Source organism: Oryctolagus cuniculus, chromosome 15 (assembly GCF_964237555.1).
Source record: "Oryctolagus cuniculus chromosome 15, mOryCun1.1, whole genome shotgun sequence".
NCBI classification, from domain to species: domain Eukaryota; kingdom Metazoa; phylum Chordata; class Mammalia; order Lagomorpha; family Leporidae; genus Oryctolagus; species Oryctolagus cuniculus.
Genome location: NC_091446.1, coordinates 65,162,122 through 65,181,360, shown reverse-complemented (window position 1 = coordinate 65,181,360; position 19,239 = coordinate 65,162,122). Strand labels below are relative to the sequence as shown.

General features: G+C 46.2%; 1 protein-coding gene across 2 annotated transcripts in view; it reads right to left on the bottom strand.

Moving 5' to 3' along the window:
• Positions 1-20: 20 nt before the first annotated feature.
• Positions 21-19,239, bottom strand: part of VCL (vinculin) — a 131,466-nt gene continuing 112,247 nt past the window's right edge. The window contains exons 14-22 of one of the 2 annotated variants that reach the window (XM_002718405.5): positions 17,175-17,324; positions 14,355-14,463; positions 12,936-13,238; positions 11,310-11,434; positions 9,921-10,106; positions 7,066-7,269; positions 4,949-5,152; positions 4,471-4,575; positions 21-2,094 (exon numbers count right to left, since the gene is read on the bottom strand). In XM_002718405.5, coding sequence (XP_002718451.3) covers positions 1,948-2,094; positions 4,471-4,575; positions 4,949-5,152; positions 7,066-7,269; positions 9,921-10,106; positions 11,310-11,434; positions 12,936-13,238; positions 14,355-14,463; positions 17,175-17,324 — 1,533 coding nt within the window. In that variant the 3' untranslated portion in view covers positions 21-1,947. The remainder of the gene's footprint in view (positions 2,095-4,470; positions 4,576-4,948; positions 5,153-7,065; positions 7,270-9,920; positions 10,107-11,309; positions 11,435-12,935; positions 13,239-14,354; positions 14,464-17,174; positions 17,325-19,239) is intronic. The other variant, XM_002718406.5, reaches the window with a different exon arrangement.

The window sequence follows — 19,239 nt, the reverse complement described above, 5'->3', positions numbered from 1 at the left end:
CATAGTCATCCTTTAAAGCATTGTTTATATAAATGCATTTTATTGTCTTTAACAGAACAAAAGAAGAGGCAGAAAATATTTGCATATAATAAATCCTAGTTTATAAATGTAGGTTTTTTTAGTGGTAACATCTCTAATGATCATTGCAGACAAAAATTTTTTTTTAATTTGCTTCACTGTGTCTTGAGCTCTGATATTAGAGAAAAGCACATCTGGCATAAAGTGTAACCCAGTGTCTCCAAACACTGGAGGAACCTGGAGAGCAAACATGACTTTTCTTATTTCCTCTAAGTAATCTTTAGTAAAACAAAAGGTGATCTTTGGCATAGAGTCATACTTTAAAGGCATTAATATTGCATTTATATAAGAAAGCAACTATACGCATATGCTGAGGACCTTGAAAATAATCTTCATCAGTTAAAAGGAAATAAGAAAGCCTGAGTGTACAGGACCAACTTAAGACAAGTTCTCCACATTAGGAACACATATTGGGACTGGGAAGGAGGGACATTCAAGCAAGGGTTCTTATTCCTTTGCTCACCTGGTTCTGGCTTTGGGAAGAAATACCATTTCATGTGCTAGGGAATGCTCAATCAGCAGTGATTAAGTGCGAAAAGGGAAAAGTTGCCTTCTTTCTGACTTTGTCTAACAGGAAACTTACTACAGTGATAATGAAATATTATACCCATTATACTCTAGAACGGTCATACTTGGGAGAGGATGCCGTGGGCTTGGTTGTAGTTGGTTGAAGGGAGGCAGGAATAACAGGAGTTATTTCCCCTTGAATTCAGAGGCACTCTCCCTTAGGTACACAGTGTCCTTCGGACAAGATTCCTTTCCATTAAATGCACTAATTCTTAGGACTGAATTTCGAAAAGATAAAAAGAATCTTTTAAAATTACAGATGAATAAACACCTATATAACTTTAAAATCTTATTTATGAAAGGTATGAGGGAAGACTACAAAAGTCATGGTAAGAGACATGATTTGGTTAAAAATTAAATGCAGCACTTCAGCTCAGAAAGAACGGCTGAGAGCTAAGAATGAATAAGGCCTCAGCACAAAAACCTCTGCAGGCAGTGACAAAGCATGGAGAGCCTGGGAGTGACCCCACTGGGAGGCCGGGCAGGACCACACCCTGGCTCCTCTGCCCCTCCAGTAGCAGAGAGCACCAGCACACAGTGTGTTTGTGGGATTGGCTACCTTGGCAGGCCGAGGCAGGATATGGGACAGGAAGTTTCCATAGCACAGACAGCTCAGGGGCACAGTAAACATGGAATCGTGATCTGTGAGTACCTCCTGACAGTAAAATTTGGTTTGGATAGTGTGAGAGTCTAGAAGGATTAGCTTGAGGAAGGGCAAGAGATGGGTCCAGACCCCTAGGCTGGGGCTCCTCAGAGGCTACCTTCTCGAGCAGCAAGCTCACTTCCACAAAGACCCAGGTAGTGCAGCCCAGGAAAGGCAGGTAGGGTCAGCAGCAACACGGAAAGCCCAAAACCATTTTTGGAGGCACAGTGATTTCCTTCTTAACTGAATTGCCTGGGCTCTGGGTCTTGGGAGCCTGATGGGAGGATGAGGACCAGTAAAATGCAAACAGAAAGGGAAATGTCCCCTAAAGAATAAGGGCAGAAGAAGTGTCTGGCTAGTGTTCACTTGGATTCTGAGCTTAGGTGAAGTCCATGGGCTAGAAACCCATGCCTACTGGGATAGAGTGTGCATGAATATAACTGTGTTTTGAGAATACAGGCTTTATATGGAGACACATCTCAAAGTGTCCATGACAAAAAAGTATAAATGGTTTCTAATATGAAGAGGCCTCCATTCCTTTCTGATGTCAGGCCAGGTTGTGGCATTCAAGCCCCAGCAACTATGGGTGGCTCCTGGGCCTTGATCATTTTCCTTCTATTTAGTAGGGGTTTCTGTGCCAAGCATGTCCAGTTAGGTGCCTACTGGTACCAGGGAGTCTTTCTAACCCAGCGCAGTGTAAATCCAGCATCTGTTCGAATTTTGATTGAAGCAGCTTCTGCTTCTCGCACAGTCTCCTTCACAGACTGCATGAGGTTCTGAGCATTGTGAACCAGCATCTCTGTGGCCTGCAAGGCAAGAGGAGCTCTGTTATTTCTACTCCCTGATTCGGCCCTGCCTCCAAAATAGGGTTAAGCCTGGAGTAGACTGCAGTTAATCCCACATGAGCCCGGCATCCCCCTTACTTGCTTGGGTCACCAAAAAGAACCCAAAACTGGACCATCACTGATTGTGTACTGTGCCTTCCAAAAGCCTGCACCATATACTTCCTTGGTCTTCAAACATGTTCTTCCCTCAGAACTCTGGTTAATCCTCCCAGTTATCCCATGGCTACCCCCTCACCTCCTTCAGATCTGTACTCAATTGTTAACTTGGTGAGATCTCCCCTGCTCGGATTATTTTATACCTCAAACTACCTTCCCAGATCCTAGTGTTCCTCATCTTCCAATTTCTCTCCATAGAACCTATCACCACTAACTGATGAACTGTATTTTACCTAAATTGTTTGGTTACTTTTGTTTATCTATCTCTATACTACAAGTTTCACAGGGCAGAGATTTTTGTCAACTGTTCACTATTAAAGCCAGTGTTTATAACAGGTATTTCATAAATATTAATAATTGGGAAAAGAAACAAATGAACAGTCAAGAAAACAGATACCTCATAAATCCAGGAAAATCTTAGTAAGTTTATCTTCTAAACACAAACTTACAGGGCTGGGATCACATTGGTATCCAGCATAGAAAGTCCGCAGACTTCAAAATCAAGGAACTTAGCCCCAGGAGTTCTTAACTGTTTTTGAATTGTAGATCTTTTCAGGATTTAATGAAACCTATGGATTCTCTCCAGAAAAAAAATGTCCACACACATGACATGTGTGCCTGTAATTTCGGATTGTTCATATGGGCTACAACTTCCAACCAGTTGATCTTTTCACTTGGCCAACCAAAGGACTTGGGGCCCAGAGAGGCTTGGAGACTTCCCAGCCTCACTCCCACAGTAGAGACAGGATGAGGACTCTGGCTCTGTGACTTACAGTCATGTGAGCGTTCCATTCTACCACACTGCCAACTTCTTCTTCTTTTTTTTTTTTTTTTATATTTTTGTTATTTGAAAGGCAGAGAATGAGAGAGAGGTCTTCCATCCTCTGGTTTACTCCCCAAATGGCCACAATAGCCAAGGCTGGGCCCAGTCAAAGCCAGGAGCCAAGAGCTTCGTCGGATCTCTCAAGTACGTGGCAAGAGCCCAAGCACTTGGGCCACCCCCTGCTGCTTTACCAGGCACATTAGCAGGGAGCCGGGTCAGAAGTGGAGCAGCCAGGACATGAACCGAAGCCCATATGGATGCTGGCACTGCAGGCGGTGGCTTGACCCACTGCAGCACAGCACAGGCCCCAATTTCTTCCTTTTCTCTACTGGATTATTTAATGGAACATAGTGAACATACCTGAAACACATTTCTGTTGGTTAATTAATTAACTATGTGATCATGACCAAATCTCTGAGTCTGATTCTTCCTTCCCCATTTTTTTCTACCTTTGAGCAAAAAAGATCATACCATGGGGAAAGAGCCTTGTGCCCAAACTTGCGTTGGACTGTGGTAGTGAAACAGCAACAGTAGAACCAAGAAGAGTAGCCTCCTTTTCCCTCTACAGTGCCTGTAGATCAGAAACAGTTGGAGTCCCAAACTACTTCAGAGTTCTCTAAAGAAAGGGATGGTGTCTCTTATTCTTTTAAGCCCTGTAACACCTCAGATATGCCCTGTGTGTGCTGGATGAACCCTGCCTGGACAGTCTAGCAGCAGATGTGCTACCTACACTAAGGTGGCCTTAAGAATCTGGCTCTGAGTAGGGTCTGTTAGAGAGAAGTAAGGAAAGGAAGGGGTGCTCAAGGGAGAGTTTTCTGAAAGACCTAGGCCACAATTCTAGGGAGGAGCAGGAGAGGAGAAACTTAAAGTGCCTGCCAAAGTATACGGAAGAAGCATCACTTAAGAGAACCTCCCAACTAAAAAAATATAAGAGAAGCACATGCTTGGAGCTTTCCTCTCAGTCTCAGCACAGGCCCGGTCACATGCACCTGAAAAGCCCGTACTGTTCATCCTGTGGCACTAACCACTCTCCAGCCAAAACAACAGTGAGGACAGAGGCCCGAACCTCCCCCTGGGGAAGAGAACTGAGCAGAGTCCTCACTGTCGCTGGAGACACCTGACCTCCCCACACCCGTTTCCCATCTGTACAATGAAAACGTTACACATCAACTGCTTTTCCAATTCCAAATTCCCAATGCATCTCTCCAGCACAGAGTGTCGCCCCTAGAGCGTGAGCCTGAGTCCATCCCATGTACTGAGTACGTGGTTCAGAGGTGAAATTTTCCCAAAGCTGAATGAAATTGCTGCAAAAAGGCAAAGACACCGCTGGCAAGAAACCAAAAGCAGCAGACACGCACCTGCTCAGACTCCTCGTCGCTGATGTTGGTCCGGCCCAGCATGGTAGCCTTCACTGTGGACAGGATTTTGAGCTGGGTACTTATAGTTGGGATTCGTTCACACACCTAAAAAGAAAGTTTCGTTTGGAATGTTTCCATGTTGGGCTTACCTGAACCTCCTTAAGGGCAAGCCATCCACCCTCTGGATTCTCAGTGGCTGGCATACAGAAGCCACTTAGTAAATGAGCAGCAAAAATCACTTGTTTTTATCCCTCAGGTTAGTACGGTCCCCTTTATCCAAAAAAGGGAGCATTCAAATTCTTTTCATTTGATTAGGATATAAATGTTCCTGAGTCTGTCTTCCCCAAATACACAAGTGTGTTAGTGTATTTCCCCTTTCTGCCATTTCTTTCCACCACTGTTCACACAGTTTTCTTTCCTGCTTTTCTTCCTCCCACACCTTCTACACACACATAGCCTCTTTTCTTTTCCCAAGTACCTGTAAGAGGTTGGTTCTAATCCGCTTATCTGTGCACTGCTTGGCAACCTCCTTGGCCAACCGAGTCACCTCATCCGAGGCCTTGGCGATGTCCTTGGCACACTGAATGAGTGCCCGCTTGGTACCACTGCCTCCTCTCACAAGCCGAGACATCTCGGCCATCAGCAGAGCCATGCGTTTGGCTGCTGCAATGATGTCATTGCCCTAGGGAAAAGCAGAGATACAGCATGAGGTCTGCCCACGCTCTGGCCAAATCAAGGAAGGAAGTGGAAAAACAGAAGAGGGAGCCTGCCAGTCTAGCAGCGCCCTGGAAGGGAGAGAAGGGAATAGAAGGACGGTTCGTGAGTGATACGGAGAGCAGTGGAGAAACAGAGTGAGCCAGGGCACTGCCTCGGCAAACAGTGAGAGGACAGACACAGACTTCCGACTGGAAAAAGAAAGACCTGGGTGTTAGTCTGAAAGGGCAACATGGGTGTCCCGGGCACGGCACTGAACAAGCACTTAGCATCCCTGGGTTAATCATGTCAATAACATGGACACCGGGCCAAGGGGTTGGTTAAACAGCCATTGTCATTTTTATAGGGAGGGAAGCAGTAGAGCTGGCAAGAGGGGAAAAATAGAGAGGAGCCTTTCTGGATGCTGACATCATCCTTTTCATCTGCACTCTTGTTGCAAGTAGCAGCTCAGGACTCACTGCTTAACCGGAATGTAAAATCCCAAGGAACTAGTCTCAGCCTGAGAGGAAAAAAAAGTTTTTTTCTGATCTAAACTGCTCCAGCCCTCTGCTAATGCCTCCTGTGTATCTTCTCAGCATAAAAGAATATGTCACCTGAATTTCTCACAAGGAAGATCAAGAATCAGTTCTTCAGTCCCTTCAGCTTAGTAGGGCCTCCAGTTAAAGGAACTTCTGGCAACAGGTTGCCAAGCGAGGAATCAGAAAAATTAAAGTCCTTATTTAGAACCCCCACTCTAACGAATGGCACTTTATCTGAGATTTGGATTTTGGCTCACTAAAACCCTCATGGGTCATAATAAAAGAAGCACACAGATATTTTATGCCACCAAAGGCTCATCTTTTAGGATGAAAAAATGTCAAACTTAAGGGAACCAGAAAATGTCCAAAATATGCAAGAGGCCAGGCCCTACTCATTTTTCCCCTCATGCTTATCAACTTCTACCCAATGCAGTGAGGCATACACAAACCATGCCACTGCAGGGCGCTCTGAGACACCTCCATGGGTACCAAGCAGTAACTGAGGCCCAAGAGAACACAGGTACAAAAGTGAGTCAGGAGATGAGGGGTGTGTTAGACAAGGCCCGCTGGGTCCACTTCTTTCAGTGCAGTCCTGGGATCATTCCAGGATTTCATGACCATGGTTAGAAGACAGCATAGTGCCAGAGTTAGTTATTACCCATCATTCCTCAAAGCCTTTCTTGCAACATGCCGCTTTTAAAGGGTTTTAAAGGGAGTAATGTGATTATCCCCACCTCCTACTCCCCAGACTAGCTTTGCTTCAGCCCTCAAGGCCTGTCCTGCAGCCTTGAGTGCTTTCTGTGTCCCATTCCTGCCTCCTCCCACTGACATACTCCGACAAGCAGTAGGTAAAGCCCCTTTCCCTGTGGGCTCCCATCAAGGCCAGCATCTGCCATACAGCCAAGTGCAAGGCAACAAGCAGTTCTCCCCAGAGACCTTGTCATCTAAAGCTACCTCTCACCCTGCTCAACTCTGCCTGAGCCATCAGTGAGAGGGCATCAGGGAGCAGGCAAAGCTCAATGATCAGGCCAGGTGACCTTTAATGATTGACAACGGTTACCAGCCTTAAAGTCATTCAGAGATAATCCAAGGATTCCCAAGGGGTTTAAAGTTCCAACAATGGCCACAATGTCACTAAGGAATCCATTCAAAAAGTGCCCCAACTGACTTCCCCCAAACAATCTGGCATTAGCAGACCTGTCAAAGTGGTGAGGACAGTCCTAACAACAAGGTGCAGACAGACAGATGCCCGCCCTGCTCAGACTCACAGGACCCGCACAGATCAGGAGTGATGCAATGTGTCAAGGCTGCACATGGCCGGATGCATTTGGAGCAGCCCCCAACCGGGGGTGCTGAGCAGTACCTTACTAGACCACTTGGTAGCTTCCCGATGCAAGGACTGAGCCGCGGCCAGAATGGGCTGGTTGACCGGCTGATTGGATGGCATTAACAGCAGCTCAGGTTCGTAATCGTCTTCCATGTCAGAGGGGACAGGGAACCCAACAGCATCAGCCGCATCTGCCTCGGCTACACCACCAATACCCACCTCAGCGGCTCGGATACCCGGCTTTGTCGATGGCGGGAAGGACGAGAAATAGGGATAGTGTTAGTAAGAGCAGGAGGATTTGGGAAACAGCTTCAGCTGGTTTAGTAACCAAAGCTCGCCTAGGGAGGGGAAGAAACGGCATATTCTCCAGGAGCCAGATGAGTCAAGGTCCATAAAGGGGACAACTCTCAGCCCAAGTCACCCTGTGACAAAAGGAGCTCAGCCGGCCGCAAGGGTTTACAGAAAAATATTTATACCAAGAAAGCAAGTAGCATCTTTTTCAATAAACTTCCTACCAATGTGAAACTTGACAAGAGTAATTCTTACACCAGGACATTTTTAGGAGCCAAACAACCACACAGTAGTGCATAATTAAAAGGACCTGAGAGGGCAAACGCTTGCAGCCTCATGTAAGCTGCTCGGACTAGAACAGTGTGAACACCGTGCTGGATCATGTGGATTGCAGGGTCTTTCTGGGATACAGAGTTGGGTCAGCTCTACAGCTGCCAGAAAGATTACTTCCTTCAGCAGTTAAAAGTCCCAGAATTTAAAAATACGTGCTGGAGGAGCCAAATACCAAACGAGGAAAGAGGCAGGAAAACAAACACAACGGCGGGTGAAGAGGCTACATCAGGTGCCCGACGATCACCCAGCTGAAGTAGTCACAAGTAAACCCTGCCCAGCCTCTTACCTCCTGGTGGGGGGGGGGACCACATGCCAGACCAGCTCTCTCTCCCCCCGCAGAGTCAGAGCTTCCACAGTCTCTTATTACATATAGCAACTCAGAAAGATTCTCCTTGGATACAACCTCAGTCTCTCTTCTGTTACAAAAGAGAGTCTCACTCACCCTCAAATCTGACATACCCAGTTCACAGACAGGATAACACATGGACTTGGCAACTGTCTGAGGCTAAGCTCAGAGAAGTCCTCAGAGGAGCCTAACACGGTTGCCACAGGAACCTTAGGGAGAGGCACATGAATTCAGCACCACAGTTACATGTTTAAAAGAACACAAGAAGACAGAGCTATTGGATGCTGAAAACAGGCTACGGTGGAAAGCAAATTGCCCTAATGAAGACAATTTAGATGGAGAATGGCAAACACAGATTCTTTATATTACATATTTGTAACCACAGGGAAAGTAGGAGTTTGAATGAGATTTTATTGGAACTTGCTATCACTCCTGAAACCCTTATCCTTCACAGAAAGCCCGTCTCTGAAGGGTGAAAAAGGATTCAGGATCAACAAGATGTTTGGGTACCATCTAAATTCTTTTGCCTAAGCTCTGTCTCAACCAAGATTCATCCCCATTTCTTAGAGGAGAAGCCAACTTACTGCTGCTAGGTTTCAGAGTTCCAAAGTCCCAGGGACAGACAGACTGACAGGTAGACAAACATTCTCCACCACCCCTACCACTGCTGTAACACAAACACAGTTCAAGCAGCTCCTGACTTCACAAAGCTCAAAGGTAGCAAACCCCTAATGCTGCAAACCACAGAAGACCTCAGGACTTCTAGCCACAAATAACAGAGAAGAGCAAATAGGTAGGTCAAGGCTGTTTGCTCCTTCTGAGTCTTATCTTTATAATTTATGCATATTCTATATATGGATCTACTGCAATAAAATTTATATTTCCTTTAAAATCTTTGAGTAAAACCAACCTTCACTGTCACCCTCACCCACTCCCACATGCAGTAGGACTCTGCGACATGGATCCAGAGTTGGAAAGCTGCCATTTGAAATAATTACACAGGCCAAGTCTAACACCAGTAAGGTCTGTATTCTTTCTTAGAACTTGAGCTCACAGCTAACAGTTCAGGAAAACAAAGTTAAAAACCAAGGTCAATTTCCAGGCCTGAGAAAAATCCAAGGTCGACTGCAGGTGCAGGAAGTCCCTTGGGAAGTACATCCAATATAGGAGTTTGAAAGCACTTGAGGATGTGAACAGAATAATGGCAAACAGATGATGGAAATAAAGAGCCAAGGTCACATTAGAAACAGCAGAGAACTGAAACTACATTTCATTGTAAGGTTAGCAATAATACTCTGTTCTCATCTAGAAAAGCTACCACTGAGGGGAAAAATAGGCAAAACTTATTCATGGGGCATGACTACTGCTGCATCCAGGTTTTCAATAACCACATTAATACTGACATTTGCAGACTTAAAGGTGGCCTGGAGCTCTCTTGAGTTGAGAGGTAGGACGATTCTGAGGAATGACCAAGCACACGGCTTCCAAGACAGCAATCTACCTGCTTCTAACAAAAAAAAGAGGAGGAAAATGCAAACATTTCATCTAGCAGTAGCAGAGGCCACGGAAGGCAGTTTCAGATCTGGAGCTCTGATAATGAGCAATGGAACATCTAAAAGCATCCAGCAATCCAAGAAAGATAAGCAATTACTAAAGAATCCCACACGTCCAAGGTCATAGCAGGTGACATTCCAGTGGACAAAAAGAACCCCTCTTCTAACCACAGGCCTCTGAGCTTCCACCTGTGCTGCTGGAAGAAGAACGCATCAAGCACGAGGAACAACTCACCAGACCACAGCTAAGAAGAGGAACCAAAGAGAGGGGTCCCCAGATGGATTCCTCTTCCTAGCTGGGTGCCTGCTTCTTCATTCATCCTTTCTGACAAAACACCCTTCTCAACAAGAAAGGCCGCATTCCTTACCTTGCTGGACCATTTGCGAGCTTCATCATGGAGCTGCCTGGCAGCCATCATCATTGGCTGGTTAATCACCTCCCCGGCTTTCTGCTCAGGGAACTCTTCATCCTTCTCCTCTGGCGGTGGGGGCCTGGGCGGGGGGACCTCACCCTCAGGCAGAGGTGGTTTAGGAGGAGCAAGCTCATCTGTTAGCTAAGAAGGAGAGAAAGTGGGTTGTCAGAAAAGCTGTAGCAACTATTCTAACCCCCTTCCCGAGAATTCTCCCTCTGGAAAGCATCCCTAGAAAAGCCACCCACATTCGCTCCATCTGAGACCACCCACACTGAACCAACAAGAACCACCTGCTTCGAGCTCAACAGCAGCATTATTTTTTTCTCCACAAAAGCTAGCAGCTACTGCTTTGCTCATAGCCCAGGGAGGCACACGCAGCGCTACCAGGATCCAGGACTGGGTCCCAAAAAAGATCCCCACACAAGATACAAGTTTGGGTTCTGGTTCTAGTTTTATCAAAGGGCAGCCGCTAAGGCAAGTAACCTAGGCTCAGGTTCCTCATCTGTCAATGAAGGGAAACTAAGCCAAATGGCCTCCAGGATCCTCATTCTAAATGTCATCAATCTGTTGATCACAGGAGAAACCATGCCCCAGGAGTAGCTCTCTGCCCTGGCCCTGCCACCCACCACCAGCCCAGACGGAGAGAATGAAAGGAAGTGCCGGCTGCAGGGAAGCACTGTTGCTCGGCTCCCTGCAGGAGACCTAATTAGGTCCTCTACCAGCTTAAGAAACAACATCTACTGATACGAAGTATGAGAAAAGTAATCAAAGAAAGTAAATCAAATGGTTGTCTTGATATGCTGTTTCTAAAGTCAAGGGATTTCTGATACTGTTAGTTGGAATAAATACCAAAATATAACAAATACAAGTACTTTGTTTCTAGGATTTGTATCTGCAAATAACTTCTTCCTAATTCATGGGAAAAGAAAAAGAAAAAGAATACAAGCTAAGTGAAGGCAAGAACCTGGATGAGACTCACCACTTCGGTTTTGCCATTATCAGCCAGGGACACTTCCAAGTCTCCTCCCCACAAGCTGTCCAGGTTCTGTTACCACACTCACCACCAATCACTCACCACATCCACACTTACCAAAGCCAGCTCTTCCGCTCCAGTCACTCACTGCCCATCACAGCAAGCCAGTGCCACAGCCACTGACTGACCCATGCATATTATGAAACCTCGAGACTGAGATGCAAAGTCCGTATCCACCTCCCACTAGGCTCCAAGTAAAGGCTGAGCCAAGCCACCTCACGACCGAGGCTCTAGAATACAGGCCATCTTTCTCTGGCTCCTGCCCCAACACCATGCGGCCCCGTTCTCCCCACCCCTCTGAGTTGACTTACACGGAGCTGTTCGAGATCTGGTGGGGGAGGCGGGAAGTCAGGCTCCTGAGGTTGGAAGGCTTCTCTGACCTTGGCCACGGCTCCCAGGATCCGGTATCCCGAGTCCAGGAAGCTCTTTTGCAGCCCTAAAAACAAGACACCCTCCTTTTCAGCTGAGCAGCCCAGTGCCCTGAAGTACTGTCTGTGCAGCAGGGCTGGTTTCCAGTAACAAGAGCTGCACGTGAGGCTGCCAGTGAACACAGGGAGTGACTGGAGGGGAGCAAGGCAGGGCCTGCGCAGGGCAGGACGTGTCACAAGCCAACTGTTCCTGTCGTGTTCGGGTGTTTTCTTGGCGCTACTGCTTAACAAGTCTTCAGGAGACTCTGGGGTGTGGCCATTTGGGGCTCAGGCAGCCCCCATCCCCGCTCTTATGATGAGGTAGTCAAGAGGGAAGTGTGCCTGACTCAGCACCTGGGAGATGTCAGTTTCAGGCTGGATGGAGAGTCCCTCGCAGTCCTCTCTCCCTGCTCCTTGGCTCTACTCGCCACTCAGCATGTTAACCCTTACAGTGGGCTGTGGCGGCCAAGTCCAGGCGCCTGGAATTCTGGAATCTAGTCAAGGCATCAGAAACTTGAATTAGGAAACTAAGCTTGTCATTAGTGATGGCAGACTGAGGATATTAGATTCTGCTTGGGTTGGGGGTAAATAGGACAAGCACTCTTTCAAACTGACTGGATTCTACTCATAGAAATGGCTAGAAACACTGGATGCTCGGAACCAGAAGGATTTCAGGTGATTCCAATCAAAGGAGTGGCCCCAATTAATATCTGCTTTAGGAGCATGGAAAAATTGATCAAATTACTGCTGAAGAAAATCCAGATAATTTGATGCAGGATCTAACAGATCCAGAAGTCAACTAAAGCCTTCCAGAATGGATGGAAATAGAAAACAGTTTGCAAAGAAAACACATTTAAAGAAAATCCCAAAACAAGCAGGTTTTTAGCCTAGCAGTTAGGACAGCCATCCCATATCAAAGTACCTGGGTTCCATACCTGCCCACCTGTGGCTCCTGACTCTAACTTCTTGCCAATACAGACCCTGGGAGGCAATGGTGATATCTCAAGAAACTGGGTTCCTGCTGCCCACATGGGAAAACTGGATTGAGTTCCCAGCTCCCAGCTTTGGCCTAGTCCAGTCTCAGTCTTTGTGTGCATTCGGGAAGTGAACTAGCATATGGGAGTGCTCTCTCTTTCTCACTCCATCTGTGTGTGTGTGTGTGTGTGTGACACTGCCTCTCAAATAAGAAAAGAGAAAAAGGAGAGGAGAATAGCATAAAAGACATTATGCCAGTTATATAACCTAAATGGGTGATAAACTGGTTGCCATGCACCTTTTTAGAAAATTCCAAAATAAAGACTGAAGAGGGCCAGGAGCTATTTAGCCAGACAACATTAAAGAAGCAAAGAGAAGATGATCCAGAAGACACTAGCTGACCACAAGCCCATCAACACTGCAGAGACTACAGACTAGGCATCTATAGTTTTTGTGCACAGGCCTTGTATTTGGTGGCTGTAGGGTACATATTCTCTCACCATCTTCCCTGAGTTAACCTAGCTGAGGTGAACCACACCATGCGTTGTTGCTTACCAGGGTCAGAAATGTTTCCAGCCACAGCCTTTGCGTCCATCACCATTGGGGAGATGGTTTTGCTCAGTTCGTCAGAGGCGGCTTTCACAGCCTCACGGAACTTGGGATCCTCAGAGTTCTCCACCTCTCTCTTAGCCACCAGCAGGATTCGGTTGGCCCGACGAGCAATGCTGGTTGCCCCCGCGACCAGCATCTGCGGCTGAATGTTGGCCATGGCTACCTTACACTTATCCAGGTCTTTTTTAATAGCTTCTTCGGAAGCATCCAGCAGAGATTTGGTATCAATGGCTTCGTCGACCAGCCCTGTCAGAACAGAAATGGAATTTGGTTTCTGTTTTACAAGAACAGAGCCTCCAAAACACTGTTGTCCACTCCGGTTTCTCCTGAGAAAGTGTAACACCCAGAATTTTCTCCTTCAGCTCCAAGTTTTTTCTATGCAGTCAAAAACTTCCAGGAACACCACAGTATAAAAATTCAGTGAGGACACAGCCAGAAGCCAAACGGACTTGCAGCATTTATACCAACCATGGGCACTGGCCTTCTCGCATCTACAGACAGCCGGCAATGCAGCAGCATCAGGAGTAAGCAAGGATTGCGTCTGACACCGGCACCGCATCGCCACCATGTTATCTGTTAATAACATTTCCTCCCTTCTCGTCTCACTCCCCGGCCATCTGTTGCTTGTTGGCAGCTTGTGGTGCCCAAGGTGAGCCACGCGCAGAACTCCAAGAACCCTAACCGGCGGCTCTGGTTTCCGTTACCTCTTCAGACTCCTCAGGAGCTCCACTTTCATTTCTGGCTGCTACAGCCCCTGTCACAGCAGGTCCTGCACAGGCAGGGAAGAGCCTACATTCCGCGCTTCGTCCCTTCCTGCCTATCCCTCCCTGCACAGAGAATGAAGAAGATTCAGAGGTGCCACTTCAGTCGAACGGGCACAGGTTCGCGGGTGGCTGGTTTCTCCCTTTTTAAAAAACAGCATGGTCGATAAAGTCGGAGGGAACTCTGAGACAAGTTGTATTAAATGGTAGCTATTGTGGTTCCTTGAAATGTGAACCGACTGAAAATGACAGGGAGACTTACTGTATCCAAAGACACCGACTCCCAGCCTCTGAAACCAAACTCTGGCTCAGACTGGGCAAAGACACTATTCAAAGAGAAATAGGAACTGTAACCATAAACATCACACTGGGAGGGCAGCATTAAAATAAAAGGCTCAAAGAGTCTCTCTTCCGACAAAGTTGCAAAGCTTGAATCAGAAGCCGCGGCTGCTCGGCAGCCCTAATCAGGGCCAAGTTCACTGCTGAGCACATGACTGATCCTTTATCCCACTACAGCTGAGTAACTTAACCGGTCCTGCTCAAGTTTCTCAGAACTCATTCCTCACGGATTAGACAACAAGCACTGCACACAAAACTCTACCTGTCATCTTCTCCACATTGTCAATCCACTGGTTCTTCATGGTCTCAAAATGTTCATAAGCTGCTTGGTTTCCAGGATTCCTAAGTAAGATGCGAGCCGCTGAGACAACCTGGCAATGACAACGCAACATTTAAACACCCGAGTACCCCTCACACCCAAAATACAACCTTCAGAGACACTTCTCCCTCTTTGCCTCCAGGTGGCGCCAGAAAACCTAAAACCGCCTTTGTCAGACTGAACACATTCGGTTTGCTCTTACAGCTTCTCAGAATGGGGCCTCCACTCAAAGGTTTGATTTTAAGAGGGTAAAAAAGTGACAAAGTGAATGTATGTTCACATGAGACTTCAGAAGAACATGTACAAAACTGACATATATGTAACCTTGGATGTCAACTCTTCCATCTAAAGAGGCACCCTTAACAAAGAAACGGAAAACCTACTCAAAACTCATTTAGGAATAATATTAATAAAAATACATGTTGACAGTTAATAAAATGCTTTCACATCCATTATCTTTTCCCTCCCACATTTATTATCTTACTGAATCCTCACAACAGCCCTGTGAGAGACACAGGACAGGCAATATCTTCACTTTGTAGATGCAAAAAACAAGACTCACAAAATCTAAATGACTTGCTCAAGAAGTCCCAGCTAATTAGCAACAGCAGGGGACTGGTGCTGTGGCATAGTGGGTAAAGCCGCTGCCTGCAGTGCCTGGGAAAATAGTGGAAGATGACCCAAGTTCTTGGGCCCCTGCACCCCAGTGGGAGATCTGGAAGAAGTTCCAGGCTCCTGGCTTCAGCTCAGTGCAGCTTCAGCCATTATGGCCACTTGGGGAGTGAACCAGCAGAAGGAAGATCTCTCTCTCTGCCTCTCTGTAACTTTGCCTTTCAAATAAATCCTTAAAAAAATTTAGCAACAGCACTTGGGGAAGAAGGAAATGACATTTACTGAGTACCCATTAATATGCAGGCCATATACAATGCACTGTTTTTTTTGTTTGTTTGTTTTTTGACAGAGTTAGACAGTGAGAGAGAGTGAGAGTGAGAGTGAGAGAGAGAGAGAGAGAGAGAGAGAGAAAGGTCTTCCTTTTCCATTGGTTCACCCTCTAAATGGCCACTACGGCCAGTGCGCTATGCTGATCCAAAGCCAGGAGTCAGGCGCTTCCTCCTGGTCTCCCATGTGGGTGCAGGGCCCAAGCACTTGGGCCATCCTCCACTGCACTCCCGGGCCACAGCAGAGAGCTGGCCTGGAAGAGGAGCAACCGGGACAGAATCCAGCGCCCCAACTGGGACTAGAACCCAGGGTGCCGGCACCGCAGGTGGAGGATTAGCCAAGTGAGCAGTGGCGCCGGCCACAATGCACTGTTACTCCTCAAAATAATCAGTTAGAAATGAATTAGGCCCATTTTACAGATAAGGAAACTAAGCCTTAAGGTCACAGAGGATTCAAACCCAAGTATGTCTCCAAAGTCCTCATTCTTTCCATAGTTGGTGGCATAAGTAGTTTTCTGATTCTTTTTTAGGAATCTCCATTTCATACTGAAATCCGTGCTTATTGTCCCATGTTTTATGGATATATTTAAAGAAAGTTAGACACGTTCATATTTTATGAAAAAAAATTTTTTAAATTTGGATGAAACCCTCTTTTCAAGAGAATCTAATGTGTTAATCTGTTAACACGCCACATAGGCAAAAGTTGATTAAGAGATGTGCTTATTTTCTCCATTTCTCCCCGTAAGTCCCCACGTAAGCCAGCCTCACATATTTGTAAAGCTTATCACATTTCCTAGTGTTACCACAAGTACTAAAGAAATATCTTCTGAATAAATCAATGAAAAAATGGATTTTCCTATAATTTGAATAGAAGAAAAACTACAGAAGCATCACAGTAAATGATGCTGATCTGATATTTTTAAGAAAATCAATCACTTAATAGAGCTTTAATTCCTGTCCAACTGGCTTTGCTTCAAATCTTTTATTCCCAAACTTACTAGTTATACCTTGGTTATTTATTTTTATTTTATTTATTTATTTATTTTTTTGACAGGCAGAGTGGACAGTGAGAGAGAGAGACAGAGAGAAAGGTCTTCCTTTGCCGTTGATTCACCCTCCAATGGCCGCCGCGGCCGGCGCGCTGCGGCTGGCGCACCGCGCTGATCCGATGGCAGGAGCCAGGAGCCAGGTGCTTTTCCTGGTCTCCCATGGGGTGCAGGGCCCAAGCACCTGGGCCATCCTCCACTGCACTCCCTGGCCACAGCAGAGAGCTGGCCTGGAAGAGGGGCAACCGGGACAGAATTCGGCGCCCCGACCGGGACTAGAACCCGGTGTGCCGGCGCCGCTAGGCGGAGGATTAGCCTAGTGAGCCGCGGCGCCGGCCACCTTGGTTATATAATTAATTATACATCTTGGTTGTACACTTAACTAGAAAAAATAAAATAAATTATGGAAACAACTGATTTTTCTGTTAAATCAAAGAGATAATAAAGAAAGATAGAAACTTAAACCAGTTTCTCAAAATTAACCAAATATTTTCCTAATTATATGAGTGTGATGAGAGGGTGCTTTACTAGTTTTTTCTACTTTCAAAACCCATATTTGATCATTGTTCAAAAAAATTCAAGCACAAAAATGCCTAACACAGAACGTGCTATAATCACAACCCTAGAGATCAGGAAGGCTGACGCTACAGGTGTTTGTGGGTTTTACTACTGCCATCTGAATAAAAGTGTTCAAAAATGTTCAAAACTATTCTGTAATTACCTTTCTGTACTGAATATTACACAATCAGCATCAAAATCCAGAGTGGGCAAAAACGAACCTGGGGTGTGAGTTCTCGGGCCGTCTTCACCGATGCCTGAATGCCTTCCACGGTTGATTTATTAGCAGTGCCAACAGCAGCCGCCTTCTCTGCGGTGGCTCCAAGTCTCCCTGAATGGTTTTCAAAGTTAGCTGCTCTCTCATCAAATACCTTGAGAAAACAAACACATCAAAAAAAACTTACTTCAATAAAATGCACCATTCAGGAAAATGCCTCTCTTTAAGCAGACACAGCAACTGCTCAAAGATTTCAAAGATGACACCAAACCCTAAGAATGAAACCACAGTCAAATACCAAACCTGCACTTGACATGTCTCCTCAGAGGTTGAGCCATGGCATCACGTGGACACACAGCCTTGAATTTCAGTTCACCCAATGCTTATTAAGTGCAGTCAGGACACACAGTGTTGCATACTCTGAAACACGGAGCCCACAGAATGGGAAGGCTGAACAATCTCCATACCCCAAAGGCTTTAATCCTCCAGTTTGAACAAGACAGACAAACCCACTTAGGGCTCTACCATAGGTAGCCGGGTGTGCCCAGAATAGCCACAGAGAGTCCTACTGGTTTCTAGCCTCCTCAGAGCAGCATCCCTCAGACATCCCATTGCCATTAAGGCTGTAAAAACGCCACACTTGACCTCCACAGAAAACTGCTAACTGGCACCCACCCTCAGGCCTGACACAGGGAAAGGATGAATGACTTTTTTTCTTTTAAGATTAATTAATTTACTTGAGAGGCAGAATTACAGACAGAGAGAGAGGTCTTCCATCTGCTGGTTCATTCCCCCAGATGTCTGCAATAGCCGGAGCTGCACTGATCCAAAGCCAGGAGTCAGGAGCTTCATCAGGGTCTCCCATGTGGATGCAGGGGCCCAAGCAATTGGGCCATCTTCCACTGCTTTCCCAGACACATTAGAGGGAGTTGGATCAGAAATGGAGCAGCCAGGACACTAACTGGCTCCCATAAGGGATGCTAGCACAGGTGGGGGCTTCACCTACCACACCACAGCACTGGCCCTGGTTGAATGACTTTTATTAACTCCAAATATGAAACCATGTACTTAAAATTCATTCAACTCTCATATCTTAAGAGTTAACTTTTGGTTAGACATGGCTATTATGCAAAGTTGCACACCACTAAAGGGACTATCTAACTTACTTAAAATGATAAAAGCTCTTCCATCATTTATTGGATAACATTAGAATTGATACTTGAAAAAGTAATATATATCAAACAGCACTGGGTCACGTTTACAATATACCCAGACCACATCAGGAACTGCCTGGCAAATTCATCCCATTTTTGCCTCCTACCAAGCTTCCACTTGCCTGTACGTGAACACCAGGGCTGAAAAATGCAGACAGTCCCTAAGGTTTCTTAGACGTGCCAATCTCATTGCCAGAATTCTGTGTGTATTCTCTCAAGTCTCTCCCTTATGTTGGCCACATGTTTGGATTCAGCTACCTGAGTTCCTGCCATTTAATGCTCAGAACCACTCCCTAAAATACCTTATCTCCTCGCCCTCTTGTCCTGGCTTCAGTCCTTGTTTGGTTAACAGGTGTCCTACACTCTGCACCTACAGGTTATTTCCTATTTTGGTCGATATCACAAGTCCAGACGATGGCTGCTGCGCCCTCTGATTAATTATTTAACATGCCTTTCTTGTCATTCAACAAAAGTTTACTGAGCAATGCTGCAGCAGGCGCTGACGATACAAAGTTGAATGAGACATGAGTATCTGCATCTCAAGGAGCTCACAACCTAGTGCAGGCAAAGGGCCCACAAACAGGCATTTATACTATACTACACCATGTGCAGTCACTACACTACACGCTAATATTATAGGGACAAATGGAAAGGTACTTCACCCATACAGGAAGCAAGGGACAATACATAGAATAGAACAGCGGTTAAGAGGAAATAGTTGGGCCAGCGCCGCGGCTCACTTGGCTAATTCTCTGCCTGTGGTGCCAGCACCTCGGGTTCTAGTCCCGATTGGGGTGCCAGATTCTGTCCCGGTTGCTCCTCTTCCAGTCCAGCTCTCTGCTGTGGCCCGGGCAG